At 39.4% G+C, this 27,032-nt stretch overlaps 5 protein-coding genes across 6 annotated transcripts; 3 read left to right on the top strand and 2 right to left on the bottom strand.

The window, feature by feature from the left end:
• Positions 1–366: 366 nt before the first annotated feature.
• Positions 367–4,410, bottom strand: LOC137738918 (DEAD-box ATP-dependent RNA helicase 53, mitochondrial-like). Of its 2 annotated transcripts, XR_011069074.1 has the most exons (8): positions 3,875–4,410; positions 3,602–3,729; positions 3,047–3,458; positions 2,529–2,627; positions 2,224–2,448; positions 1,794–1,955; positions 683–1,265; positions 367–597 (listed from the first exon to the last, which is right to left on the bottom strand). XR_011069074.1 is itself a non-coding variant. In XM_068478386.1 (7 exons), exons 1-7 carry the CDS (start codon positions 4,289–4,291, stop codon positions 792–794), a joined length of 1,917 nt encoding a protein of 638 aa, XP_068334487.1. In that variant the 5' UTR covers positions 4,292–4,410; the 3' UTR covers positions 367–791. The 2 variants fall into 2 exon arrangements, 1 of the variants encoding a protein (XP_068334487.1); XM_068478386.1 differs by having other exon boundaries at positions 367–1,265.
• Positions 4,411–5,199: 789 nt separating this feature from the next.
• Positions 5,200–6,666, top strand: LOC137738784 (chlorophyll a-b binding protein 8, chloroplastic-like). Its single transcript, XM_068478258.1, has 3 exons — positions 5,200–5,416; positions 5,544–5,605; positions 5,933–6,666. Exons 1-3 carry the CDS (start codon positions 5,261–5,263, stop codon positions 6,546–6,548), a joined length of 834 nt encoding a protein of 277 aa, XP_068334359.1. The 5' UTR covers positions 5,200–5,260; the 3' UTR covers positions 6,549–6,666.
• Positions 6,667–8,610: 1,944 nt separating this feature from the next.
• LOC137739460 (transmembrane 9 superfamily member 12-like) lies at positions 8,611–11,573 on the top strand. Its single transcript, XM_068479033.1, has 2 exons — positions 8,611–8,797; positions 9,127–11,573. The coding sequence occupies exon 2, from the start codon at positions 9,214–9,216 to the stop codon at positions 11,191–11,193; it is 1,980 nt and encodes a 659-aa protein (XP_068335134.1). The 5' UTR covers positions 8,611–8,797; positions 9,127–9,213; the 3' UTR covers positions 11,194–11,573.
• A 590-nt stretch (positions 11,574–12,163) lies between these two features.
• On the bottom strand, positions 12,164–14,341 carry LOC137739025 (protein PHR1-LIKE 3-like). The gene is made up of 6 exons (XM_068478498.1): positions 14,071–14,341; positions 13,901–13,977; positions 13,190–13,244; positions 12,972–13,044; positions 12,619–12,679; positions 12,164–12,531 (listed from the first exon to the last, which is right to left on the bottom strand). The coding sequence occupies exons 1-6, from the start codon at positions 14,339–14,341 to the stop codon at positions 12,178–12,180; spliced, it is 891 nt and encodes a 296-aa protein (XP_068334599.1). The 3' UTR covers positions 12,164–12,177.
• Positions 14,342–17,113: 2,772 nt separating this feature from the next.
• Positions 17,114–26,866, top strand: LOC137740467 (uncharacterized). The gene is made up of 22 exons (XM_068480328.1): positions 17,114–17,205; positions 17,284–17,820; positions 17,928–18,196; positions 18,329–18,400; positions 18,575–18,709; positions 18,821–18,942; positions 19,253–19,417; positions 19,627–19,732; positions 19,945–20,050; positions 20,151–20,261; positions 20,423–20,586; positions 20,725–20,842; positions 21,020–21,244; positions 21,634–21,824; positions 21,942–22,109; positions 22,253–22,358; positions 22,510–22,647; positions 22,766–22,924; positions 25,820–26,029; positions 26,116–26,310; positions 26,393–26,464; positions 26,554–26,866. The coding sequence occupies exons 1-22, from the start codon at positions 17,158–17,160 to the stop codon at positions 26,710–26,712; spliced, it is 3,576 nt and encodes a 1,191-aa protein (XP_068336429.1). The 5' UTR covers positions 17,114–17,157; the 3' UTR covers positions 26,713–26,866.
• The last annotated feature ends 166 nt before the right edge of the window (positions 26,867–27,032 follow it).

Here is a 27,032-nt window from a genome sequence, read left to right as displayed (position 1 = left end):
CTCCCAAACAAAACGCGACAACGCGCATTAATATGCGTAAGTGAAAATTTTACTGAAACACAGTTTTTACTTTGTTGGAAGAGAACCTAAGTCAAATCATAATTGCCTGAAAAGCGGACCTTAATTTGCAATCGACCGGTGAAGACTGTTTAAAAAGCTAAATTAATTTGCCGACGACAACTCCGAGGGTTTAAATTTTAAAGAAGGGATGCTGTAAAAGAGAGAATTGAAATGCTCCAACCACAAAGGCCTGGAATTAATAAAATGGCCCCCTGTCGTCAAGTTGGGCATGGTCTGTTAGCTTCAAATCTAACCTCAAGGATTTAACACGACCTCAAATAAACCACGTAAAATCGAAACATGGACACAGTAACACTAAAAAGATGGAATTAATTTAGGAGTCCTCCTCTCCTTATCCGAATAAGATGACTTTCGTTTCATATTCTAATTTTTAAACTTAATATAAACAGAAGAAAAAAACACCTAAAGACGCTTCCTCGGCCTGCACCACTTCGCTACACGCCCCCTATAACTTCGGTTCATGAAAGCAAATAATTGTTTGATAATTCTCTCCTCCTGGGTTCCGTATCTTCTTAACTGACATTGCAAGACAGACGTGTCAGTGAATCGTCAGCGCTGTTCACCCAAGAGCAGAGGAATATGTCAATTAAAAGAAACCAACCTGAGCCAGTAAATGTGTGGGATGGCAAAGATCAACCATAAAGAAGAAATAAATAAACAGACTTGCTAATGAATAAAATCCGAAGGGTCTGCTATTGTTTTGATCATCATCAAAACCTGTCATTCCCAAAGCTCCCAAAACGGCTAGAATTATTGTCAAGTCCACCCTGGCGATCCGAACCAAACTTCCTAGAACCACCAGATCGATCAGAGCTACCAAACACTCCGAAACCACTTGATCGGTCAGAACTACCAAAACCACTTGAGCGGTCAGAACTACCGAAACCACTTGAACGACCAAAACCTGAATTACCAAAGTTTCCTCCATGGTTTGAACTAGATCCGGAAAACCCACTTCCAGATTGAGAATCACCGAAGGAACCATAACGACCGGGACGAGGCCCACTAGATCTACCCATCTGACCAGAAGAATCACCATAGCTATTGGAACGACCAAACCCACCGAGACGGCCAAAACCAGGTCCCGAAGGAGCACCAAATCGACTACCCTTCGTCCCAGATCGATCTCTACCCATGTCGGGCATCATGTCTATACTTTTGCTGTCAACAGCAATCCGGGGGAGCTGGTGATCACAAAGTAATGAGATAATCAGTCTAGGGTGTAACATACACAAAAGCAGACATTTTCTCCAAGAAATATATAAATTGCAATTTATGAGGCATCCAAGCATGCAAAAAATGATGCGAAGCTCCCCATGCAATACCAGAGAGGACTATGTCAGACCTCTGGTAAGCTTCGACTCAAACTAAGAAGTAAATCAGATAGGCAGAGAGCATGCACGTGAATCCAGACCCCACAGAAACATTTTAGAGGAAACACGATCCTTAATGGGAATGCCTATTTGTTTCTGTCAAATGAGTATCATTCATTTAGAGACTTTAACAGGAAAGTGCACAGCACTGCACACCATCCTGAGCGTATAAACTGTCAAGCTACTTTCGGCATATAACCTATTAATTAATTTACCCAAAAACACATGATAATCAACTTCAGAGTTGTGTTAATCTCAATGCCTTGAACTAAAAGCAGCGTCCACCCAAAGAAAACCCTGAAATCCAAAGATGCAAATGTAAAAGAACTTCATCTTTACCTCAGTAAATTTGCATCCTACTTCTTGCTCAATAGTCCTAACAGCCCTGGATTCAGCCTGTGTGTATACAAGAATAGCACTTCCTTTCTTCCCAGCACGACCTGTTCGGCCAGACCGGTGAACAAATATTTCTGGATTATTTGGCAGCTCATAATGTATCACCTAAGACCAAGAAAGCAAAGAAAGTCAATCCAACTCCTTTTCCTTAATTTGAATCCAAAACATTATCAGTGCCAAATGCTTCAGTATTTAAAAGCTTTAATTCAGTCATGAAAGCTAACGGAAGGGAAGGGAAAGAGAACATGTTGTAATAACTGCTTGATTAGAGAATAATGTAGTATTAAATTGTCTAGTGATTATCAACTAGAGCATAAACAAAGACATAGATAAATGAAACAAAATCAAAAGTAAATGGTGAAATAAATCTCACCAGATCAACATTTGGTACATCAAGCCCACGAGCAGCAACGTCAGTGGCAACTAAAATATTAAAATTCCCATTTCGAAAACCAGCAAGGGTCCTTTCTCTCTGGCTTTGTGAAATATCCCCATGCAAAGCCTCACATCTAAAGCTTCTTGACATGGCATATGCCAACCGATCAGCATCACGCTTTGTCTGAGTGAAAACAATAGCCTTTCCTCCTTTTGCATGTTCCTAACAAACACACATACTTGATGGTGAGGAAGGACCAGATGTTGGAAAAGGTAAGAGCTGAAAAGTTTAAGATTACTTACTGTTATAAGTGGTCCAATAATTGATGCTCTTCCATATGAGTCTGAAACAATCGAGTATAGAGAAATTCCATCTGCCAATTTCTGATCAGAATCCCCAACCTAAAGCACACGTCAGCTCTCAGTTAGCAAATATGATCAGATGAATACGTCGATCCCATTAGCCATCTTTAGACTAGTAGTTTTTATGTTACCAAAAAAAACTCACCAGAAAACTTATTGCCGCTACTGTAATTTGAATTTTTTTTAGAAACCTAATTCTTCCGTCTTTGCAAACTTTCACTAAATATCCAGACACAAATGGACAAGACAAGTTGCTCATTCAATTTAACCAAAAGTATGCTTGTCAGTCATAGAAACCATCAGGTCACATCCATTAAGCACCACAACAATTTTGAAATGAAGAGAAAACCTTCTGTTTTAAGGTGGTTGTACTCGGTTTAGCATGCCACTCTTATGATCCGATCCTACAAATAGCTACACAAGGTCGACGAAGAACAGACTAAAAAAAACATACTTACTAGATCAATAACGGCTGGATCTTTTAGATAATTCTGAGTAAGCTTTCTAATCCAATTGGGCATTGTTGCAGAAAACAGCAACGTCTGACGTTTCTTTGGTACCCTCTCTAAGATTGTCTCTACAGCCTCCTGGAATCCCACCTGGAGCATCTGATCAGCTTCATCAAGAACAACAAACTGAACTTCCCCTAAATTCAGGGCTCCCCTATTGATAAGATCAATTACACGACCAGGCGTGCCAACAGCCACATCAACTCCATAGTCAAGCGCTCGCATTTGACTTGAAATGGGGGTACCACCATAGACACAGATTGTCTCCAAACCAGGTGCTGCATCATGGAATTCCTTCTCAACTTGCTTTGCAAGTTCTCTTGTCGGGGCCAAAACCAAAGCCAAAGGATTCTTTCCACGCCTATATATAATCAAACATAAATCAAATCCATACTCCAAAAACCAAAAGGAAAATGCTGCAAAGAGGAAATCTGATAATCATACCGAAAACCCCTAACGAGCACATTAACAATCTAACTAATGATTTTGATATGAGAAACAAACCCCTTTATGGCATTGTGTTTAAAGATTTTATCCAAAATGGGTATCCCAAACGCAAGAGTTTTCCCTGTTCCTGTTCGAGCGCGACCAATCATATCCCGCCCTTGCATCGCAGGTTCCAACACAGCCCTCTGTAGACAAAATCCCCAAACAATGAATTAATACATAGTCCATACACAAATCAACCAACAAAAAAAACTAAAAAAAAATCATATTTTTCAATCATTTTCTCATCAACCAAACAGAGCACAACAAATTTGGGAAATGATTAATCACCTGTATGGGGAACAGCTTGCTGATACCCTTACTGGCCAAAGCTGACACGATCTCCTTAGCAATCCCTAGCTTCGCGATCTCGAGTCCGTCATCGTCGCCGCTCCTTCCAATCGACTCGTCGTAGGAGTAATCAACGGCGAGCTGCGCGCCCAGAGCCGTAGACGCTTGAAAGCTCAATGCCCCAGATTTCGCGTGCAAGCCCCTTACTTGATACACGTACGAAGAACCCAACTTCGTCCTCGGTGCCGAGACGGTGTATAACCTAGCCTCGCCGGCGACGGCACCATTTGCGGAGAGTACGAGCTCGGGGGCCGACGCGCCGAGAAATGAATGGTGGTTGATCAGGACGGTTTCGATGGCGGCGAAGGTCCGCGCCGTGGCTATAGTAGGCGTACGGCGCAGGATGGTGGTCATCATTTTTATGTAATTTGAAGGGGTTTAGGGTTTCAGAGGAGAGAGAGAGAAACCCTAAGATTTGGGTTTAGGGTTTAGGGTTTAGGGTTTAAGTGAGAGAGGCGAGGAAGTGGGTGAATGAGAAAAACCTCTGAGGCGAAGCGAAGGGGTTTAGGGAAGCGAAATGAAAGGGAGATTTACGGGTTGGGATCCTCTGCGGTCGACCTTGGGACCCACGTTTTTCATTTTCCTAATTTGGGCTTGAATCTGGGCTAGCTTTACCTCATTGGAGTCCAATTTATGTTATAACTGAATTTTGAGGCCCATGTCAATCTGTTGCTTATTGACCTCTATTTTGGGCCTTTTGGCCCATTGTGACCCAATTGATTCATTGAGTCTTCGGGTTTGAAGACGGCTGTACGACCTGATGTCGAGTCTGGCTTGCCTAATCATATGATTAACCACATGACCAAAATATGCATTGCCTCCATCCCATTTTACATACACACATGGAATGGCTCAATGTTCCTTCAATGTTATCCTTGAGCATGGTTGTTATTTGAAGCAAGATGTATGACAAAATGTCAAAACGAGATCTAACCAGTGTGTTCCGCAGAGTGCCAAATATTTGAGCAAAAAAAAAAAAGAAAATTGTGGAAAACCAATACCAAGTTTCTGAAAGCAGATATCGGATGAGAAATTTGCAATATCTCTTATCCAGTTAATGGCGCCACGTGTACAAACTCTGTTGGGCAGTGAGATCTCAACCTAATCTGAAACCTGGGTCCAGCACCAATATCCACCAGGATCTCAAACGCCACATTGCCCACAAATCTTGGTTCCCCCTTGGCCCACACCAATTCCGTATCTTCCTTGTTGCATGTACCAAGTTGTGGTATTTGAGAAACCGAGTGAAAATATTGAGTGGCAGAAGCAATAAGAGGAGAGGGAGAGAGAGGGAGAGAGAGAGAGAGAGAGAGAGAGAGAGAGAAAATGGCAGCTCAAGCTCTGGTTTCATCATCTTCTCTAACGGCCTCAAAGGAGGTTGCCAGGCAGATATTTGGAGGAGCAAAGGCCGTCCAATCTCCATTTGGGTCGAGAAAATCTGCTTCCTTTGTCGTAAGGGCGGCCTCTACTCCTCCTGTTAAGGTACGTGAATGTGATTTTTTGGTGCGGTCGTAATACCGTCATGTGGTGTTATGATTTGATTTCGGTTAGTGTAACGCAACTGACGTTCTTTGCTTATGATCTTGTGGTTTGTTTGATTTGGTTTCAGCAAGGAGCGGACAGACAGTTGTGGTTTGCTTCCAAGCAGAGCCTTTCTTACTTGGATGGCAGGTAACGATTTGTGATTGTTCTTTTCAGTGTGATTGCAAACGGTTATGTAGCATTACTTACATTGGCGGAACTAGGTTTTAAATTTGGCTCGCATGAGATGTACAAGATTGACAATTAAATTATGTTTGTTTTTCACATGACATGTTCCGGGTTCGATAGAGGTTAAAAAAGCTAAAATGTAGTCATTCTAATCACATAAAAGTGGACTGCCGTGATGAAATTCCTTTTTTTCAAAAACCAAAAAAGAAAATTGTGTTTGTCTTTCATTGTTTGACCTTGTCACATAATAAAAGAGAGTATTTGGAAATGGTTAAATTTGACTTGCAGCCTTCCCGGCGACTATGGATTCGACCCATTGGGCCTTTCAGACCCAGACGGCACAGGTGGGTTCATCGAGCCCAGATGGCTAGCCTACGGTGAAGTCATCAACGGACGTTACGCTATGCTTGGTGCAGTGGGTGCAATTGCCCCAGAAATCTTGGGCAAGCTCGGCCTAATCCCGCCCGAGACTGCCCTGCCCTGGTTTCAAACAGGGGTCATCCCGCCAGCCGGGACCTACAACTACTGGGCCGACCCTTACACGCTCTTTGTCTTTGAACTTGCCCTAATGGGGTTCGCCGAGCACCGGAGGTTCCAGGACTGGTACAACCCCGGGTCCATGGCCAAGCAATACTTCTTGGGGTTTGAGAAGTACTTGGGTGGGTCCGGGAACCCGGCTTACCCTGGTGGGCCCTTGTTCAACCCGCTAGGGTTTGGGAAAGATGAGAAGTCGATGAACGAGTTGAAGCTCAAGGAAGTGAAGAACGGGAGGCTTGCCATGCTGGCAATATTGGGTTATTTTATTCAGGCTCTTGTGACTGGTGTGGGGCCCTACCAGAACCTTCTGGATCACTTGGCTGACCCGGTTCACAACAACATCTTGACCAGCCTCAAGTTCCATTAAGTAACGTTTGTACAATTAATATAATTTGGCCTTTGTTTGTTGTTTGTTATTGTTTTCTGTGACTCTGTGTAATAAATGACATGTTAAAAGAGCTATATTAGAACCCTAATTAATGTTACTATACTTCATACTTGACGTATGGTGCATACATGCATTTGTTCTTAGTTAAGTTCGTTGTTTTATGTGTTATCGTATAGATGATCAATGAATTTACATTTTACAAAGAGAAATGTTAAGGAAATTTGTTCAAAATTGGGATTCTCGATAAACTGTATGACATGTCTTATTTTTTGCATAATATTTTATATTATTGGCACGAGAATTAATGTTAAACTGTGGTAGAGAGTCCAAAAAGAATCACACTTTAAGAAAGTTTCCTTAGAATTTCTCTTTTACAAAACATAATTAATATATAAAGCACGTGCTACAAATATGAATTGGCTTGTAACGCCATATAACAGTTTTTTAACATATGACATTGTATTATTAACTGATTCATTGTCACTGTGATGTATTGTTCTAATAAAAATTAATTACATGTGCCAATTTTTTAACATATGACATTGTATTATTAAAAAAGACGACATGTAATGGTAAATTCATTTTATATAAATCATTCTTATGAGTTAAATGCGAGCTTGTTTTTCATGAAACCGGTCAAGATAAAGACAAAAACACAGTTGGTATCGTGAGTTAGCTAAAGATGGTATTAGAAATGACATAAAGGTCGTATGCGACACATCTTGGCTTGAAGCTTAAGTTTCTAACCTTTACTTCCACATGTGTTTCGGATGTAGAAAAAAGGTAGATCCATGTTTATACATTCCTACCAAATACAGTGATTGCAACGTTATTGACAATATTGCTATATAATCACACCATAATGATAAAGGTTGAAGTTTTACAACCACAAACCTTGATGAGGATTTTACTTACAAAATTGCTAACCAATAAAACAAATAATAATGATGATAACAATGCTGTTTCGTTACCATAAAGCATAATAATGATCAAACGGAAAAGTTTGCAAATCGAAATCAGTTTATCTATATGCAGATTCTCACGCGTTACGCATCCGTTTGCTATTTTAATCTCAATTATTCCCATTTCTTGGGCGAGATAAGTAACCTTTAGTTAGGTATAAGACAAGACGGTTAGTTGTTGAGTTGTTTAAGTCAGATGAAAAGCGCGTCCACAACGTACAATTACGATAATGGTTAACAAGATACTAAAGAGTTGAAAGTAGCTAAATCACTTGTGTATATATCATCGATGTAATTGTAGCTTGTTAAAAAAATAATTCACATACACATAGAAGGTTTTAATCTTGAATAGAGAATGTCGTTAATTATAGCCAGTGCTTAAAATTTTTGGTAAAATGTCAATAACTAATTATATTTGTTTGTTTTAATCAAAGTAAGAGCGATTTTCAAAGAGATACATGTCAAAATCCAAACATCAAAATTCAATTTGAAATAACATATTGAGAAGTTTTGTTGTTTTAAGTGATATGTCAAATCTAATTATGATCTAGGGGCAATTAGCAAGAATGATCACTTTTTAACATTTGATCACAAAAATGATCAGTTTTTAATAACGACGATATATTGATCATCTAACGACCACACAATAATGACGTGATGACAATTGATTTTCTACAACCAAATCCAAATATAAAAAAAAAATGTTCTTTCATGCTAATTGTCCTATGATCTATTTGTGATTTCACAATGTGATTTATTATTTGCCCGTCCACATATGCCCTCAACTAACCTAAGGGCTTACAACGAACTTAATTTGATGTCAACATGATGATAAATTACTCACCAACTTTGCTTATTCATCATGTAATCAATCACTTTAATGCACTACTTAATTGTAAACGCACGCTATTAGACTCAACAAATACGATTTATTTGTGCATATTTCCAAAAATCAGTTTTGTTTGTAACTTTGTAGCAAGGAAAAACAAATGAAAACCGCCCATCCAATCCAAGATCCAATCTAACTTTGTTTCAACAGTGGGATGGGGCCCTATATAACCATACGACTGGAGTCCGTAGAGAACAAATTCCCCATCTCCAATCGCACCATTTTTTTTAACAAAGCAGTTAGTTCCCTCACCCCCTCTGGGCTTGTTCGCGATAACATCAGCAGCATAATATTAAGCGAAGGGGGACGCCGGGATTCTGCTTCGCTCTCGCGCACCACGGCCGCTCAGCATCCGTGTCGGTTCCAGATCTGTCACGGTTCGTTCTCAATTTCTCAAAATTTTCATGGATCTGTTGCAGTTCCGTAACGCATGATTTGATTTTTATTGTAATTTTAAAATTTTGGATCTGGGTATGCGTTTTTTATTATATTATTGGTTGTTAGATCTGGTTGAGTGAGTATTTGAATGTTTATGCTCTGTTAATTAGGGGATCTGATGCAGTTTGAGTGTAGAAATTGAACAATTAACAAGTACTTGATCGATTTTGTTAACCCAAATGTTTAATTTTGTGTTTTTAGCTTAAATTTGTAGTCTTTGTGTTCTTTTGGCTGATATTAGTATTCTTTTTGTTTGAAATTTGTGTAGATTAATCGGTGAATGTATCTGTAAGAGTTAGCTTAGATCCACTGCTCACTCCAACTTGTGGTGAGTGTTGTGTTTTTTTCGGTTCTGATGGCGATATTGAATCCGGGAATGCCCTCAATCAAATGGGCTCTGCATGTTTTGGTTGTTTTTGTGCACACCTGTAATGGGTTTTATCTCCCCGGAAGCTACATGCATACATACGCGAAAGGGCAAGAAATCACTACAAAAGTTAACTCCTTGACTTCTATAGAGACTGAGCTGCCCTTCAGCTACTACAGTCTCCCTTATTGCAAACCCCCTGAAGGCATCAAGAAAAGCGCTGAGAATCTCGGGGAACTTCTTATGGGAGATGAGATCGAGAACTCTGCGTACCGCTTTAATATGAACGTGAATGAGACTCGTTACCTGTGTACCACAGATCCTTTGACCGAGCACGACGTAAAGCTGCTGAAACAGAGAACCCGCGATCTGTATCAGGTCAATATGATCCTTGATAATTTGCCCGCTATGAGATATGCTTATCAAAATGGGGTTAAGATTCAGTGGACTGGGTTTCCTGTTGGGTACACATCACCCAACAGTAAAGAAGATTACATCATCAATCACCTCAAGTTCAGGGTTATGATTCACGAGTATGAAGGGAGTGGTGTGCAGATAATTGGGACTGGGGAAGAAGGCATGGGTGTCATTTCGGAAGCTGATAAGAAGAAGGCATCTGGGTTTGAGATTGTTGGCTTTGAGGTTTACCCTTGTAGCATTAAATATGACCCAGAGGCCATGAAGAAAAAAGCTATGTATGAAATTATCAAACCTGTAAGTTGCCCCGCAGAGCTCGAAAAGGCTCAAATAATAAGGCAGCAAGAGAAAGTATCATTTACTTATGAGGTTGAGTTTGTGAAAAGTGATACAAGATGGCCATCAAGGTGGGATGCTTATCTGAAGATGGAGGGTGCCCGTGTGCACTGGTTCTCTATTCTGAATTCATTAATGGTGATCTTTTTCCTAGCTGGTATAGTTTTTGTCATATTCCTAAGGACGGTGAGGAGGGATTTAACAAGATACGAAGAACTCGACAAAGAATCTCAAGCTCAGATGAATGAGGAGCTCTCTGGGTGGAAGCTTGTTGTGGGAGATGTGTTCAGAGAACCAGATTCTCCAAAGCTTCTTTGCGTGATGGTTGGGGATGGAGTTCAGATTACTGGGATGGCAGTTGTCACTATCATCTTTGCAGCATTTGGTTTCATGTCACCAGCTTCACGAGGAATGCTACTGACAGGAATGATCATTCTATATCTCTTCCTTGGGATTATTGCTGGTTATGTTGCTGTCCGTATGTGGAGAACCATAAAGGGAACTTCCAAAGGGTGGAGATCGGTTTCCTGGTTTGTGGCATGTTTCTTTCCTGGAATCGTCTTTGTTATTCTTACAATACTGAATTTCATACTATGGGGCAGCAAGAGTACTGGTGCCCTTCCCATTTCTTTGTACTTTATACTCATCTCCCTCTGGTTCTGCATTTCCGTGCCTCTCACCCTTCTCGGAGGCTTCTTAGGCACACGAGCTGAGCCAATTTCATATCCCGTGAGAACCAACCAGATTCCGAGGGAGATTCCTGCACGCAAATATCCATCATGGCTTCTTGTTCTTGGTGCTGGGACACTTCCGTTTGGAACCCTTTTCATTGAACTCTTCTTCATCCTTTCTAGCATCTGGCTTGGAAGATTTTATTATGTCTTCGGTTTCCTTTTTATAGTGCTTATGTTGTTGGTTATCGTTTGTGCTGAAGTTTCAGTAGTTCTCACATACATGCATCTTTGTGTGGAGGATTGGAGGTGGTGGTGGAAGGCTTTCTTTGCCTCAGGTTCAGTTTCCTTTTACGTGTTCCTGTACTCCATCAATTACCTGGTATTTGACCTGCAGAGTTTGAGCGGGCCTGTGTCGGCTATCCTTTACCTCGGTTATTCATTGATCATGGCAACTGCAATCATGTTGTCAACTGGCACCATTGGCTTTCTCATGTCTTTCTACTTTGTTCATTACCTCTTCTCATCCGTAAAGATCGACTAGAAAAGCGTTGGCTGGCATTGTATTCAAACAGTTGGGAAATGTGAGTCTGCTATATGTAGGAGGAAGAAGTACTTTTGTTAAAAAATTTAGCCTTTACACTTGGTTGCATCCGAAAGCTGATGGTGTTGCGGTATCTTAAGCGGCTCTCCGATGATAGTGCATGAAGACCTTTGTTTTCTGCGTGCTGTCCTCGTTTGCGACGTCACCAGCGGCAGTTCTCCGTTTACCCCCTCCATCCCATTTTGTTTTACTGCTTCACTAGTGTTGCGCTTTTACTTCATATCATATTGTGTTAGAAATTGTAATTTGTGGACCTTCAATCCTTGTATTCTCTTCTATTTCGTATTTGAAAGGAAAGGTAAATTGGATAATTCTTTTAATTCTCAACGGATTGATTTTTGGGAGTTTTAATAAAAAGTTCACGGTACTGTTTATTTTAAAGAAAAATCATATTTTTACACTAAAAAATCAATCTTGGTACTATTTACTTTACTCTTTATTTTGTTCTTATTGTTAAAACTCAAAGTTTTCAAATATTTTTCATTAGTTTTACTTTGATTTTTAGCTGGTAAGTTGATTTATGGGATTCAGTTCAGTTAAACTGTTAACTTTGTTGAAGTTGAGAGCTTAAGAGTGTTTGATAATCATTTACTTTTAGTTTTCAGAAAATTGAAAAAGGAAAAGTAGAAAGCTACTTTTTCGAGTTTTCAAAATTTGACTTGGTTTTGGTTTGCAAACGGAGAACGATTACCTGGACATGTTTCAGTTTTTAGTTTTCTCGAAAACTGAATTGGTTTTCAAACGGACGCTTAATTCCTCAAAATTCTTACTGTTTTACTGTTCATTGGTAAGTGAAACTTGCCAAATCAGCAAACATAAGCTGCCAAAATTTTACACCAAAAGGCAAAAGGTAAATCTTAACTTATGAAACTCCACAAGGAAACAACACAAAGGTGATTTTGTTCCTTCATCCAGAGTGCCATATCACTCCATATCTGGATCCGGGTTGACCAGGTAAGCTTCTGCAGGGTCATTGTCCAAGCTCTCCTCCGTTTTCTCGTCATCGTCGGCATGAGTACGGAGATTTTCGACAGATGAATTCTCCGAATGCCCGTGAGAGGTCGGGTGGCCTTCAAGACTAGGCTGCATACCGGTTCCCTCGGTCATCTGATATGCAGGGTATGGCTCCAAATTTCCTACACCTGCAATGCCGTGAAGTATGGCTGCGGCTGTTGCAGCACCAATAAACTGATCAGCAAGCTTCTTACATGCATTCTCCATTGCGAAATTCATGAATCTCCGCTCAGCATCCTGACGGATATGCAATCGCCTCCCAACCTGCAAAGTTGTGTACCATGAATAGAGAAGTAGGTTTACATTTATCAACTTAAGTTCCCAAATTAGTTTCCGAACTCGAAAACTTGCCTCAACTTGCATACTAACTCCTTCTTCATCTAGAGCTTCCTTAACTAGTTTGTAAGAGTGCCTATACATGGAGCCACAACCCAAAACATAAAACATCATAGCATTTACAAGATAATGCACTTGAAAACGGAACCTTTGGAATGGTAATCCCGAATAGGGTAGAGATTTTCCGCACTCTCATTTTCTATTTCTGCACTCATCCTCTTGTTTCCACCTTTCGGATTGAATAAATCAAAGGAAAATCAAGCGACAGAAATGCATAAGCTGAAACTGAGAGTGCGGAAACAACTACCTTTCCGAGTAAGTTAATAAGTACATTCATATAGAAGATTGAGGGGCAAAGCAAATCATACTTTCTCCGGGATCGCTTGGGCGAGGGCGTGGAAGTACTACCGGTGCTTCCGCTTTCTTCCAAGTCCTGTGAAACTGAGGTTTCTTTCATTTAGTGGCAGTGAAAATCGAAATTTCTTTCACAACTCGCAAGTTAATTTCATCACTATATCAACTGTTTAGTAAAGGACATTATTACTGGTATATTTTTACTGCAGCAAGTTTTTGCAAAAGAACATACAGGTTTGAGTCCCCTCTCTCCATTCCTTCACCGCGTGCCTTCCAAGTCTGTATTTCTGCAAAAATGATTACCACGTCAATAACTTTGAGTGAAATTTGAAAAGTTATATAGTACTATTAACACTTAACAATAGAACTCTGGTAAATATACGCAAACAAAACTGGTTACAAACTTTTACATAGGAGGGGCACTAACAAAACTGTTTCAGTGCAAACTGAAGCGTAAGACGAACATGCAATGAGGCCAAGGGCCAAAATGCAATGAGGCCAGGGGCGAAAGTGCAATGAGGCCTTCCTAATTCAGTACTTTAATGTATTTTATTTTTATTTTTAAATAAAATAGTGAAAACTTTTCAATCTAATCTAGCACTAAAACACTATAAATTTGAGGCCCATATTTAGGACAAATTTGTAGGTTTTCCTTCTCAATTTACATGTCATATAGTGTTTTTTTTCACAAATGATAGCATTTGTGGGTCAAATTGTTAGTTGGTAAGGGAAGGGGATCCGGAGGGATTGAACTTGCACCAGAGTGCATAGGCATGATTGCTTTCTGCTAGTCCAGTAAAGCGCCATTTGCTTACATATGTCTTAGTTTAATGCTCATCTAATTTTATTTTTTTTATTAAAAGTTTATAACCGGTTATGTTTGTGAATATTTTTCGAGAAATTTTCCTCAACCATCAATGAATCATGCATGGATGAAACAGACCTGGAGGTGGCTCTTCAAGTGGAAAAGAGTTATCCCCTGGACACCCATTGCCTCCTGGATTTTCTTCGGAGTTGCGTCTGCAAGATGAAACGCGTGATAAAATCAGATAACCGAAATCCGAAAACATGCGAAAAATCTCAAAGCCAAGGAAGTAGGAGAAGGGTACTCACTGTGAAGGCCTCCAAGCTGATTGACAGCATCAACAAAGCAGGCATGAAGCTCAGGAGTCCATCGTAGGCGGGGTCTGAGCTTCGCAGCAAGAACTCGGTCTTGAGGCAGCTGAAGATCACACGTTTCGCGATCAACCTCCTCCTCCTCCGCCACTTCTGCCGCCTCCTCACCCTCCACAACAACGCTGTCACTGCTATGCGTGACGGTAGGAGTCGGTGAAGATCCTTGAAAATCCTCTTCATCACCACCACCACAGCCAAAACCAACCATTTTCCCCTTCTTCTTTTCAGAAGAGAGAAAGCAAAGCAAAAGCAAATGCAGAAACGCAATAAAACCAACGGGCATAAAAGGTAGCTCTTCTGTGGTGATGTATAGCTAGCTAGCAAGGAGGTTACATGAGGAAGGCACAGAAGAGGCCAAAGCCAGCAGGTTTGTCTTTAATTTCTACTGCATGAAGGGAAACGTGGAAAGCTATGCCATTACTCCAGCCCTTTTTTTTTTTTTTTCCTTTTTTTTTTTTTGCATTTTTATTGCCAACGATATTATTATTCTAAGTTGTACTAAAGAGAGCGGGAAAATTTGAACTCAGGATACGGTGAGTTAAAAATAAAGACCCTATCCACCAGTTGCTCCATTACACCACTTAGTTTCATATGAATTAATTGTCTTTACCTTCTTCTTCGTTACTACTCCCAAGGATTTAATGCCAGACTGAACTTGTAGTGGTACTAAATGAATATGATCTGACCTTTGGTTTGAAAGGCATGCCTTGCTTTTCCAGTTTTCCAGCTTCCTTTGTTTTGCTCATTTAGTGTTGGTTGGTACCTGGTACACATATAGTTAAGAAGAAAATACCTTACTCTGACATGTAACAAGATGTTTTTCTTTTATCGTTACAGGTAAATCCCAATCTTGATACGTGTTAAAAAAAGTTTATTTTCATTTTTAAATAGGGAAGTGTTATTGGCCCTCCAAAAATCTCATTCTACTTTCCTCACAAGTGTATTTTTCTTTCCAAATATAAAAAGTTTGGAGTGTAGAATGAGATTTTTGAAGTGCCAATAACAATTCCCTTTAAGTAAGTCACTTCATTTTTTGGTTCAGAGTCACTTCAAAAAAATTTCTTTGCACACTTATTTTCATACTCAACGCACCTCTATTTGTTTATGTCTGTTAATTCTCTTTTGATAGATTCAATCTAAAAGTTAAAAATAAACACAGATGTGCACAATGAGAAAAAGAGTGCGAAAATCACTTATGTTTTATTATACCTGTCAAAAGGAGCCAACCATTATTTTAGCTATGTTGCACTTAATTTTTTTCTTTTATTTTTATACCTAATGCAGCTTGGACGATCCACATCTCAAGGTCAAGTGTTGATGACACATTGAGCTATCTATGTGGCTGAGAGCCCTCATAGGTCAGTAACGACGCGGCAATTATCAGAGAGACACTTACCAATAAGATAATAGCCTTTTAGAGACGTTGGCTACGCCAAATGCGTGAGCAATTCATTGTTCTCTTTCATTTTTTACATAACGGCACAATTATCTGAAAGACTCTTGACCAATAAGCTAATAGTTTGTCGGAAGAGCCCGCTATGGAAAATGCAGAAGCAACTTGTTGCTATCTTTCATTTTTAACGTAAACAACACAATTATCTGAAGCCCGCTATGGAAAATGCAGAAGCAATTGTCTTTCCCTTATGCCCGAGAGGAATCTCATTCACTCTAAACATAATTTACATCACCCACTGGCTATTAGTCTAGTAGTACCTCTCCTTCGAAGGTCCAAGTCCCTTCACACATAGATCCAAAAAATAAGAAGAATTTACACCACTTTCTAAGAGAGAAAGTAACTATGGTGGTACATTAAGAACAAGATAATGAAGGAAGAATACTTAGCCAAAAGGGTGAGCAATATGGTTGGAAGATCTCTTGTGGAAACACACAAAGGGTTCAAAGCTCTTCCAGTTGCCATATAGTTTGATTCGGAGTCCTTTCGTTGTTGTGTATAACGGTACATTTAAAATCATAAATGTAGTAACGTACAATAACACCTACCATTTCTACTTTACTCTTATTTCTTTTTCTCTAAAATTCAAGTATCACAGTTCTGCTCTCTTAAGGTCCTCAAGATGAAAATCTGTGAAGATCAAATGCATATTAACCACAAAATTCTAAAAGTTTGTTTAGGTCTAAAGGCTTAAAATATTTGACACTTAATAAATCAAAACTAACTTAAAATCCATGAACCAATAGAAAACTCTCATGTTTTGCTTTATTAAGTTGTCAAATATTTTAAGCTTTTTGGATCTAAACTAATATAGTCTTGTGATTAATATGCATTTGATCCTCACACGTTCTTAAAATGAAAATCTTAGGAGATCAGAACCGAATAATTTAATTTAAATAAAACCTTACGATTTGTTTTATTTTTATTCGAGTCATACTTATTCTAGGTTCAATTTCTGGCGTTGATGAATCACACGATGATGGTCAAAGGAAGGCTGAAATGCATCTGTCAGTCTTTTTGGTTCCAAAAAAATAGATTGCTGTGATGAAACCATCAGCTGATCTTAAAAAAAAAAAAAAAAAAAAAAAAAAAAAAAAAAAAAAAAAAAAAAAAAAAAAAAAAAAACATGACTACTTTAAACAACTTGATTATGTTGAAGTACGAACCTTCATGAGATATAATTTATCAACACTATCAAAGAACTCAATTTCATGGTATATATGAGGTATGGTAGTTATATTAGTTTATTTCTCCTTTCTAAATTTTGTTTACATAAGCTTATAAGTTAGGTCGAGACCAAGGGAGAGTTAGAAAATAGGGCAGACAAAAGCCTCCCTTCTTAAATTTTTATTTTTTCGAAAAAAAGAAGAGAAAGGTGCCTTTTAGCGTTTTGCTTTTGAAAAAAAACAAATAATAAAAAGTCTTAACTAGCCGTTGCAAGCCGAAACCCACCGACCTCTGCTCTCTCTATCTCCCTCGTCTCTTCTCTTCTCTTCTCTTCTCTTTCTTCTTCCACCCTCTCTCTGCTCCCCTCAACTCTCTCTCTCTCTCTAACCCATAGCCCCAGCAAAATGTTCACCGAAGGCCTCGACGAGAGTTCAATCAAATGGATCAAACAGGTACCAAAATCCCGAAAGTTCATAAATTTTCAAAATTTTTGAGAATTCAATTTTCATTTTTCAGTTGAATATCTGCAGGGATCAGAAATGGAAGTGCAAGAACAACAGCAACAAACCCCACAAGCGATCCGGTCGCCTCTCGCAGAGAAACTCACTTCCGACGCATACCCAATATCGCCTCTGCGCTTCCGCACCAACACCGGTGGCGGTGGTCCCGCTCTGCCTCCGCTCAAGTTCCACTCCGGCCTGCTCGCTCCTCACAGCTTGGTGGCTCCCTGTCTAAGCAGCGACGACGAAAACGACTATGATGACGACAACGAGAGCGTGGATTATGTTTCGGATATGGGTTCGTCTGCCAATTACTTCGAGGAAGAGTCGAAGCCGACGGAACAGTATTATCAGGAAGAAGAAGAGGAGGTGTTTGGTTATAGGGATAAGCCTAGCACCGGGTTGAATAGAGGGTTGTTGAAGGAGGGTCTGAGTGTTGAATTGCCCGGAAATTGCAGAAGATTTACGGACGGTGAAGTGGGTTTCAAGAAGAGATGCCCCCCGAAAACTTCGACACCGGGTGCCGGCAATCAGCTCCTGAAAAGGACTCAACTTCGAAATTTTAATGTAGGCCTTGATGCAAAATAATGATCTTTTTTGTTTTTGTTTAGTGGGTGTGTGCTTCTTTGTAATTTGAATCTTTTGTGGGTGATATTTTCAATTTTGTTTTGCAGGGCACTGCCCCAAGTGGTGATGAATGTGGTGTGCTCAGAGATTCAGCAGATTTGGGAACTCCGAGTGCACCTCCGATTTTTGAAATTGGGAGAGACGGGGCGGGTATTGATGATGAGATTCAAGGAGGGCAGGAAGTTTCTGAGGGGGTGAGAGAGAGCAATGCAGCTGAAAATTCGACCTGCCCATCAAGGGGATCCATGGGGTTTGATGGGAGTGTAGAGGGTTTAGCAGATTTGGATACTAGTTCTTTCAAAGCTTCTGGTGAAAGGTATTGAATAAAGAGTTGTTTTGCTCTTCTTGTTTTAGCATTTTATTTGGACTGTGACTTTCATTTGATTTCTCTACTTTCTCGTTTCGGGTTTTTGATAGTTCTTGCATGATTTGACATTGCGTTCTGCAGAATCAACAAAAGCATAGCTGGAGAAACAGAAACGAAAGCCAGACAATTAGACCATTCCTATTATAATACCAGGTGCTTCCACCATTGAATTTCATATGAAGACAGATACTTGTTTACGGTTACTTTCGATTTTGTGAAGTTTATTGCATGAAAAGATTCTGCACACATATTACTTTTGTCATTCTAACCCGAAGAGAATTTTTGTTTAAACTTTATTTTTTATGGTATCTAATTGAATCATTGAAGTGGCCAATATGCCTGGCAAACCTTGGTTGCACACGAGGCATGTATACGCTTATGCCTACAAGCATGGGCAAGAGGCTGCACTGAGGCACCTGAATTTCTTCGTGACGAGTGTGTGGTTCTTCGGAATGCTTTTGGGTTAGCTACCTTTTCCTAACCCTAAATATTCAGTTCTTTTAAAGTTTCATGGCTGATGGCTAGTTCTCAGGGTTTGATTGGTCATTTAAGATTTACACTCTGATTAAACAGGCTAAACACATTTTTGTTGCAAGCCCGAGGAGCGCAGCCACTAGAAGCAAAGAGTAGTCGGAATGCAGAACAAAGTTTTGCTCCGAAAGCAAAGAAGGTGGTTGGAAAGATAAGAGTTGAAGGTATGATCTTATAAATGGGATAAGCTTATTAGTAATGTATTGAAGAATGGCTAATGTATTTAAGAAACATATCCACTGGATTTGGACATTAAAACTCTTTTACCAAAGTCATTTAATTTCTTTATTTACAACTGTTTTGGGAGGCCACAAGTATGAAATATTTTTTAAATATATCTTGACATTACTAGAAGTTGCTAGCTATGCTAGCATAATTTAATCTAAGGGTTTTGTGTTTATTTTAGACACTAAGCTGATAAAAGTAGACAAAATAGTGTATTTGTAATTTGATGTAGTTTTTGAATGATGGCAGTGAAGAAACTTCGAGTAATACCCAGAAGGAAACTAAAGAGCACATATTCACAGCGAAGTGCAATGTACATACAAGCTGGGGCAGAATACGTCCGACATGTTTCATCACTAGTAAAAACTGGCATAAATTCTTTAAAGTCATCGTCATTCTCGATTACACCACAAGGTTTGAACCATACGAAGAACCCTTTTTTTTTTTTTTCTCAAATTAAATTTTCTCCGAAGACTTAATAGAAGCCGCCATTTACTTTATATATTACAAGTAAGAGATATATCAATGTGTAGCATCTCTTGGTGCATTTTTCGTAACTTATGTCTTGTGTATTTTATACTGAAATTAATGGATGATTGACGCCTATCTTATTGTGTGTGCAGAGCCACTTTCATGCATACTCAAACTTAGTAGTGCCACTGAAGATACTGAAGTAGAGTCAAGTTCCGCAATTTGTTTGCACCCTGGAAGTGGTGATTACCATGTGTTGTAAGTTTCTGTTTTGCTTAAACCCTGGTGTCATGTTGGCATTTAACCCTCATTTTAATGGATATGCTGGTAACTTGTGTTGGTACTTGAAGTTCTGTGGCATAGTCTAATATACCAAAGTGTAGGTCCCTTTCAGGGGTCTTTGGTTATGACTTGAGAGTTTCATGTGATGTTAAATGTGGAAAAGGTCTTACATGTCTATGCACCTTCAGTTTTCCAGAGAGTCAAGTGGATGCTCTTTTGGTGGAAGTTCAAGACACAAAAAAATCAGTCCACGGTCGAACTACAATTCCTATTTCATCCTTGAATGACAGCACCGTATGAATCCTTCCATATCATCCAACGTTGATTTGTTAAGGCAGAACAATATCTTTCTACCACCTGCATGTTATATTATGTGACTTTCTTAATTATGCAGAGTGATAAACTTCGTTGGTGGCCTTTATACCATGATGATCAAGAATGTATTGGAAAGATCCAGCTCAACATCGGTAGTATGATAACAAATGATGAAGCTAATCATATCAAGGTTTCTTTTCTTCCAACTCAACTCGTCTAAGAAAATCTTGTCACAGACTCAGAAATGTCATTTCTTCTGTGTTCAGTCCAAGAATTTGGCATTGTTATTTTTATTTAGTCATCAAACTTGTAGGATAAGTGTTCTCACCTCTACTTTTTCACATATTATAGAGTGGACCAGTCGCAGAGACTCTAGCATATGATTTATTGCTGGAGGCTGCTATGCGGGCGCAAAACTTTCATTCCCGGAACCTATGGTTGCATGGACCTTGGAAGTGGTTGTTGACTGAGTTTGCGGAATATTATGAAGTTTCCCAGTCATACACAAAGCTGAGGTACGTAGCAACTGTACAATTTTTTAAATCTAATAAGTAGCTATTTCTTTGTACGAAAATAAAACAAAGAAAGCACTATTATGCTCTTCTCTTTGTGATGGCTTGCATCATATTTACACCCCTTTGGTTTCTTTGTAGATATCTGTTACATGTGATGAATGTGGCAACTCCGACAAAAGATTGCTTAGAGCTTGTGAATGAGTTACTTGTACCTATAATAAAGGCCAGGAGTCAGAAATGTTTGACAAGGCAGGAGGTAAAGTATAGTTCTGCAAAAGAGCAAGATTACTTGATACTAAATGTTTTGAACCAATTTGTTTTTCTTGGTATCTGTCCACTGAATACTAGGATTTTTTTTATTTTTTGACTTTCCCTCTGAAATTAATTTTAACTTCCTTTTGTTTCAATTGGATTTGTTCTTGCTTTCTTGCAGAAAAGTATACTGTTAGACTGTGAAAACCAAATCGAGAGTCTTTTGGCTAATGTTTTCGAAAACTACAAGTCATTAGATGAAGGGTCTCCCACAGGATTCACATCCTCATTTGGTCCAACCCCAGATTCTGCAGCACCAGCTCTAGCTCCTTCTGTACAAGTATACATGATCCTTCATGATATCCTCACTCTGGATGCCCAAACTATGCTGCGCAACTATTTGGAGGTACATGAATAATGTTAATAATTATCTTCTTACGTTTCCAAGACCGAACTTACATATATATGAACGTTTTTTATGAAGTTGGAGGTCTTTAGTTTTCTTATCCTCAAATATTTGATGACCTAACATGCAGATTCCAAGTGTTGGTTCATTACGGTCAATAAATTAGAGAGTTCATGGAATTAGAAAATACTTGGGAACATGCCCGTTATGCATATTAGAATACACTTGGGAACATGCACTTTTAGCTGCTTTTTTTTTTTTTTCTAGAGGCAGTGTCCGTATGTAAATTTCCTGTATAACAACTCAACATATAACATGGATCGACGACTTCTTGGGTTTGTTTTGCGCTCAGGAAAATAGAGTTCTAAACCAAATGTATTTATTAACAGACAGCAGCAAAAAAGAGGTACCGAAAGCATGCTCTAGACACTGATGAGTTTGTGTCAAGTAACTCTGAAGGTTTCCTTATGGACTCCATATCCATCTCAACGGCATATCTGAAAATGAAGAATTTATGTATAAATATACAAAAGGAAATTCAGGCAGACATCAAAATCCACAACCAGCATGTACTCCCCAGGTACAGGCCTTTGTCTTTTGCACCAAATACTGTGACTCATAGTTCAACATTACAGTTGGATCGATATAATAAAATTAGTGTGAAAATAAAATACTGACAAATCTTACTTATTTCTAGTTCAATTGATCTCTCGAATATAGCAGCTGCCATTTACAGCACTGAGCTGTACAACAGACTTCAAGCATTTCTTGCTGCCTTGCCTCCATCAGGTCCACTGCCACATGTAAATGAGCTTTTAATTGCAGTTGCTGAATTTGAAAGAAACCTTGAGTCATGGAACATAAGGTCTGTGAAAGAGATTTGGACCAAAATCCCTCGTAGCATACACTTGAATAAATTTTTGCGGTTTGATTTTCTTGAACGAAGTTTCTGTTGTTTTGTAGAGTATACTTTAAATAATTTCTCATTTCATGTTTTGCTTGCTTCAGTCCAGTGCAGGGTGGTGTTGACTCGAAGCATCTGTTTCACGATTACATAATGGTCTGGGTACAGGATATGCAACTTAACTTACTTGAACGTTGCAGGGCAGAAAAGGTATAACTTCGCTTCAAGAACTTTTCTATGTAGCATGCCATGTGTAGTCTATTCCTTGATGTTCTTGCTCACTTTAGCGCAAACTTCCACCGAAGGCAATTGTTCAACTGAGGAACTGTGTGTAACTAATGAGATCTGAATAATGATTCAGGTGCCATGGTCTGGTGTGTCAACAAATAGTTCCACCTCACCATTTGCTGAGGATATGTATGAGAATATCAGAGAGACCCTTATGCAATACGAGGTGGTACTCAATCGATGGCCTCAATACTCCTTGATTTTGGAACAAGTGAGTTCTCATCTCATCGTATAGTATTATCAAAGAGCTTTCAGGAATGCCTCTCTCTTCCCCCCGCCCGGATTCAGCCCTATACATTCATCTAAGCTGTTTTGTTGGCTCTGTGCAGGCTGTAGCTAATGTCGAAAGAGCAATCATAAAAGCTTTGGAGAAACAATATAACGATATCTTGACTCCATTGAAAGATGGTATCCAAAAGAGGCTTAATATGCAGGTCCAGAAGCTGACAAGAAGACAATCAGTCACAATCTACACCGTTCCTAGTCAGGTGAGTTCTCCAATTGCAAATTTTCCCATGCAATGTGATGAATTAGATGTTGTAAATATAGGGATTTGGTTCGTCTTTTGGTTAGAGTCCTATTTTGTTTAGGAAAGCTAAGGTGCACATATTCTTGTTCTCCAATGATTAGGAAATAATTAAAGTTTTCTTGCACAATTAGAGTAGGAATCCTAGAAGCAGAATTGGAATAAGAAAGGAAGTTTACTTTCCTATCCCGAATAGATTAGGAAACCTAATCAGATTATAGAAGCATAAACCACACCTTATACTTATAAATAAGGGTGCGGGAAGGGCCGATAAGTAGTAGAAACCTAGAGAGGCAGTCGAAAGAAAGGGAAGGATTAGTTCCAAGGAAAAACCAGGAAGATAGTTGAGAGCAAGAGAGGGGTTAGTTCTCGGGTTTGCAAAAGTGATGTATACTCTATCATTAATCAAAGAAGCATGATTTTTCTACCTAGAGAAATCACAAATGGACGTAGGAAAAACTTCTACCGAACCAGTATAAGTCTTGTGTGTCCCTAGTTATTCTCTATGTTGCTAAGTTTAGTCTATCTCCGGATACATCAAAGAGCGAGATCTAAAGGGGAGTCAAACTCTAACAATTGGTATGAAGAGCTTGGTTCAAAGTGTTCTGCAATGGCAAGAGGAAAGGAGGCCACAGACCTAGGAACCTTAAGGCCTGTGTTAAAACCTTTTGATGGCAAGGATGACTTCACGGACTGTCAAAGGATGATGAAGAACGTATTGATACAGTAGGAGTTGGATGATGCACTTCTTGGTGAAAAGCCTACAACCATGACAGAAGAGACATGAACCAAGATTCTCAAGAAGGCCAAGAGCTCCATCGAGATCCATCTCACGAAATCAGTTAAGTCTCACATCATAGAAACGTGATTGAAGGAAGCATGGGACGAGTTAGAGAAGGTTTATATGGGCAAAACCATGTCCAATAAACTATTTTTTCAAGGATGAACTATTCGGGCTTCAACTGGAAGGAGAGCTGTATTTGCCAGAGAATTGGGGGTTCCAATCGTATTGCATGATTACTTAATCAGGGGGATTCTATGGAAATTTTCAGGTCGACGGGCCGAGGGCCCACTCCAACAGCACCGATACTGAGGTCGACGGGCCGAGGGCCCACTCCAACAACACCGATACTGTCCCCACTTAACCACCTGCACAATCCTCAGGTGTGGGGTTTTATCACAAAAGGCCTCGGTGTTAATTAGAGAGGGGTATTTCTATTTAAAGCACTCTTCTCTTCTCCCTCTGTCCGATGTGGGACTGGGGGTTCCAACAGATTCACTGCAGCTTGAGAATGTAATTCAAGCCCTTCAATCATATGCTAAACTCGAAGATATAACTAGAAGCTCTTAAGGCTTTTATGCCAAAGCAAATGAGAGGGGGCGAGAAAAGACAACGGAAGAGAAGAACAACAACATGGGTAGGTCCAGATCCAAGAAGAAAAAGAAAAAAAATGAAGGTTGTTTCGAATGTGATTCTGCCGATCATTCGAAGAGTCGCAAGATGGAAAGAGAATGAAGCCAAAATGGAAGGTATTTAAGGTTCAGCTAGCGCAGTAGCCAAAGAAGAGAGTGATAGGGAGATTCTTTCGGTACATCAGGCTCCAAGGATTTCACAAAATAGATTTTGGATACTAGATACAAATTTCGTATGTGTGTAGTAAGAGAACGGTTTAATACCTGCAAGAAGGTCAGCATCAGAGAAGTTTTAATGAGGGATGATTGACCGTGTCCTATAAATGGATCGGCTGACCATGTCCTATAAATGGATCCGCACTGTTAGAATCAAGTTGTTTGATGGAGTGATAAGGACTTTGGGGAACATCATATATGTCCCTGGATTGAAAAAGAATTTGATATTCTTGGGCAGTTTAGACAAGCCTGGCTACGATAGTTGGGGGTGCAGCCGTTTCCAAAAAGTAGGTAGACAAAGCAAGGAGCCGACTGCATTCATTCAGAGGTCTAGGGTCCTGCGCTAACTAAATCCAACTGTGGATCTAGGTAGTTTGTTACTTTTATGGATGATTTTTCAAGAAAGTTTGAGTTTATTTCACGAAGCAGAAATCCGAGGTTTTAGCAAAGTTCAAGGAATGGAAAACAGAAACCGAAGAAAGAAGGAGATTAATTCTAGGGTTTGCAAAAGTACTCCATTATGAACCAAAGAAGCTGTGATGTTTCTATCCGTAGAAATCACTACTTGGCATAGGAAAAAGTTATGCTGGGCCAGCATAAATCTTGTGTGTTTCTAGTTATTCTCTATATTGCTAAGTTTAGTCTATTGCCGGATACATCAAAGAGCAACATTTAGAGGATAGTTAGAATTCTAACAGTAACTCGGTCACTCACACTCACAGATATACATGCCCTTTATGCAAAGGGATCTCCTTTTTTTGTTCAAAAAAATGGGGATTAGTTGTAGGACCCACTCCACACCGAACTTCAACGATCTGAACTATTTACTTTATAAGTGTCAATTCATAAATCATTCTTACAAAAATTCAATTTAATCCAAAACTATTTGCCTATTTAATTATCACGATGAAATTTCATTGTTTCTTATAGAACAAAGTTAATTTATTTGGACTCAATAATTTTCTTAAATATTTCCGATTCGGCTAATATTTTGGATGATCTTTGAGGTGCAACTTGAAAAATAGACGGTTTGGATCATTGAAGTTCAATGTGGTGTGAGCCCCACAACTAATCCCCATTTAAAAAAAAAACAAATAGGGATCTCTTCCCTAAAGGCATTCCTAAACCCTAAACCATAAAGGCATCCCTCCCACACTGATACATTTATATGTCGCTGTTGCATACACTAACATGTTTATATATCTTATCGATATCTTGTATTCCCCAGCTCGGAACTTTTTTAAACACCGTGAAGAGAATTCTTGATGTCCTTCATTGTAAAGTAGAAGACATCTTAAAGTCTTGGGCATCTTTTCTTCCTGCCATGGGCGATAACAAGAAGTCGCTGTTCGGGGAGCAGATGAATGGCATTACAGTTCTCTTGAGAACAAAATACAAAAATTACTTGCAGGCAACCGTAGGGAAGCTTCTCAGCAATGTAAGTCTAATCCTCTTGTTCAAATACTTGAACTTCCGTCCAACGGGTAAAAACTAGCAACGGTTTCTCATATATGATTGCTTCAGGTGCAAGCTAACCGTAATACAACGCTGAAAAGGATTCTAGAGGAAACAAAGGAAGATGATGGAGAGGCTGAGGTCCGTGAAAGAATGCACCCGCTGAGTTCACAGCTTGTCGACTCCATCTCCAACTTGCATGATGTCTTTACAAGCAAAATATTTATCGCTATTTGTCGTGGATACTGGGATAGAATGGGACAGGTAAATAGAGAGACCTGTATTTCGCACAACCATTACTTTTAAATCTTCTTAACGCTGACACATTTCGATTCTTCTGTACTAGATCGTTTTGAAATTCCTTGAAGGCAGGAAGGAAAACCGAGTTTGGTACAATGGATCTTATTATGCTCTCGGGGTAAGTAGCGTCAGATTGAAATCGTACTTGGTTGGCGCAAGAGGCAACTCATTGCAGTACCTTCTATTCTCACTATGCTTTGTCTGCAGATATTGGACGATATGTTTGCTTCCCAAATGCAGCGTCTACAAGGCAACGCGCTGCAAGAGAAAGATCTTGAGCCCCCTCGTTCAGTAATCGAAGCCCGATCAATTCTCAGCAGGGATACAGAAAACGCTACAGATGCATCGACCTACTTCTACGTTTAGCCGGATGTCTCATGTTTTCGGGCTTGATGAGCTGCTGTCAGAATGCCTATATTTGTAGCACGAATGTATAGTGCACAAGTTCTATAGTATTAGTATTCATTCATTCTTATTCATTTTGTAATTTGACTTTGCATTAAAAGTCTTCATATCAATAAAGGCAATACAATTTTTAGTCTCTCTTCAAATTCTGCCTTGTTCTTCTTTCCTTTTCCTTTACTACTCGTCTTTTCTTCTAATCTCACTATGTAACTGGGAGGAAGAAAAACGGGTTCCCGCGATTAACAAAAACATTACATAAAACAAGTTTACAAGTGTTCCTG

This window comes from Pyrus communis, chromosome 7, assembly GCF_963583255.1.
Source record: "Pyrus communis chromosome 7, drPyrComm1.1, whole genome shotgun sequence".
NCBI classification, from domain to species: Eukaryota; Viridiplantae; Streptophyta; class Magnoliopsida; order Rosales; family Rosaceae; genus Pyrus; species Pyrus communis.
This window is presented reverse-complemented; position numbering and strand designations above follow the sequence as displayed.

Coding starts and splice junctions, on each gene's coding strand:
- LOC137738918 (XM_068478386.1), bottom strand. CDS start 4,291: ATGATGACCACCATCCTGCGCCGTACGCCTACTATAGCCACGGCGCGG. Junction 3,730..3,874: donor GCAAGCTGTTCCCCATACAG/GTGATTAATCAT, acceptor TTTTGTCTACAG/AGGGCTGTGTTGGAACCTGC. Junction 3,459..3,601: donor AAACACAATGCCATAAAGGG/GTTTGTTTCTCA, acceptor GATTATATATAG/GCGTGGAAAGAATCCTTTGG.
- LOC137738784 (XM_068478258.1), top strand. CDS start 5,261: ATGGCAGCTCAAGCTCTGGTTTCATCATCTTCTCTAACGGCCTCAAAG. Junction 5,417..5,543: donor CCTCTACTCCTCCTGTTAAG/GTACGTGAATGT, acceptor ATTTGGTTTCAG/CAAGGAGCGGACAGACAGTT. Junction 5,606..5,932: donor CTTTCTTACTTGGATGGCAG/GTAACGATTTGT, acceptor TTTGACTTGCAG/CCTTCCCGGCGACTATGGAT.
- LOC137739460 (XM_068479033.1), top strand. CDS start 9,214: ATGGCGATATTGAATCCGGGAATGCCCTCAATCAAATGGGCTCTGCAT.
- LOC137739025 (XM_068478498.1), bottom strand. CDS start 14,341: ATGGTTGGTTTTGGCTGTGGTGGTGGTGATGAAGAGGATTTTCAAGGA. Junction 13,245..13,900: donor ACTTGAAGAGCCACCTCCAG/GTCTGTTTCATC, acceptor TCATTTTTGCAG/AAATACAGACTTGGAAGGCA. Junction 12,680..12,971: donor CCCAAGCGATCCCGGAGAAA/GTATGATTTGCT, acceptor CTCCATGTATAG/GCACTCTTACAAACTAGTTA.
- LOC137740467 (XM_068480328.1), top strand. CDS start 17,158: ATGTTCACCGAAGGCCTCGACGAGAGTTCAATCAAATGGATCAAACAG. Junction 20,587..20,724: donor CAGTCATACACAAAGCTGAG/GTACGTAGCAAC, acceptor GTTTCTTTGTAG/ATATCTGTTACATGTGATGA. Junction 21,825..21,941: donor AACCAGCATGTACTCCCCAG/GTACAGGCCTTT, acceptor ACTTATTTCTAG/TTCAATTGATCTCTCGAATA.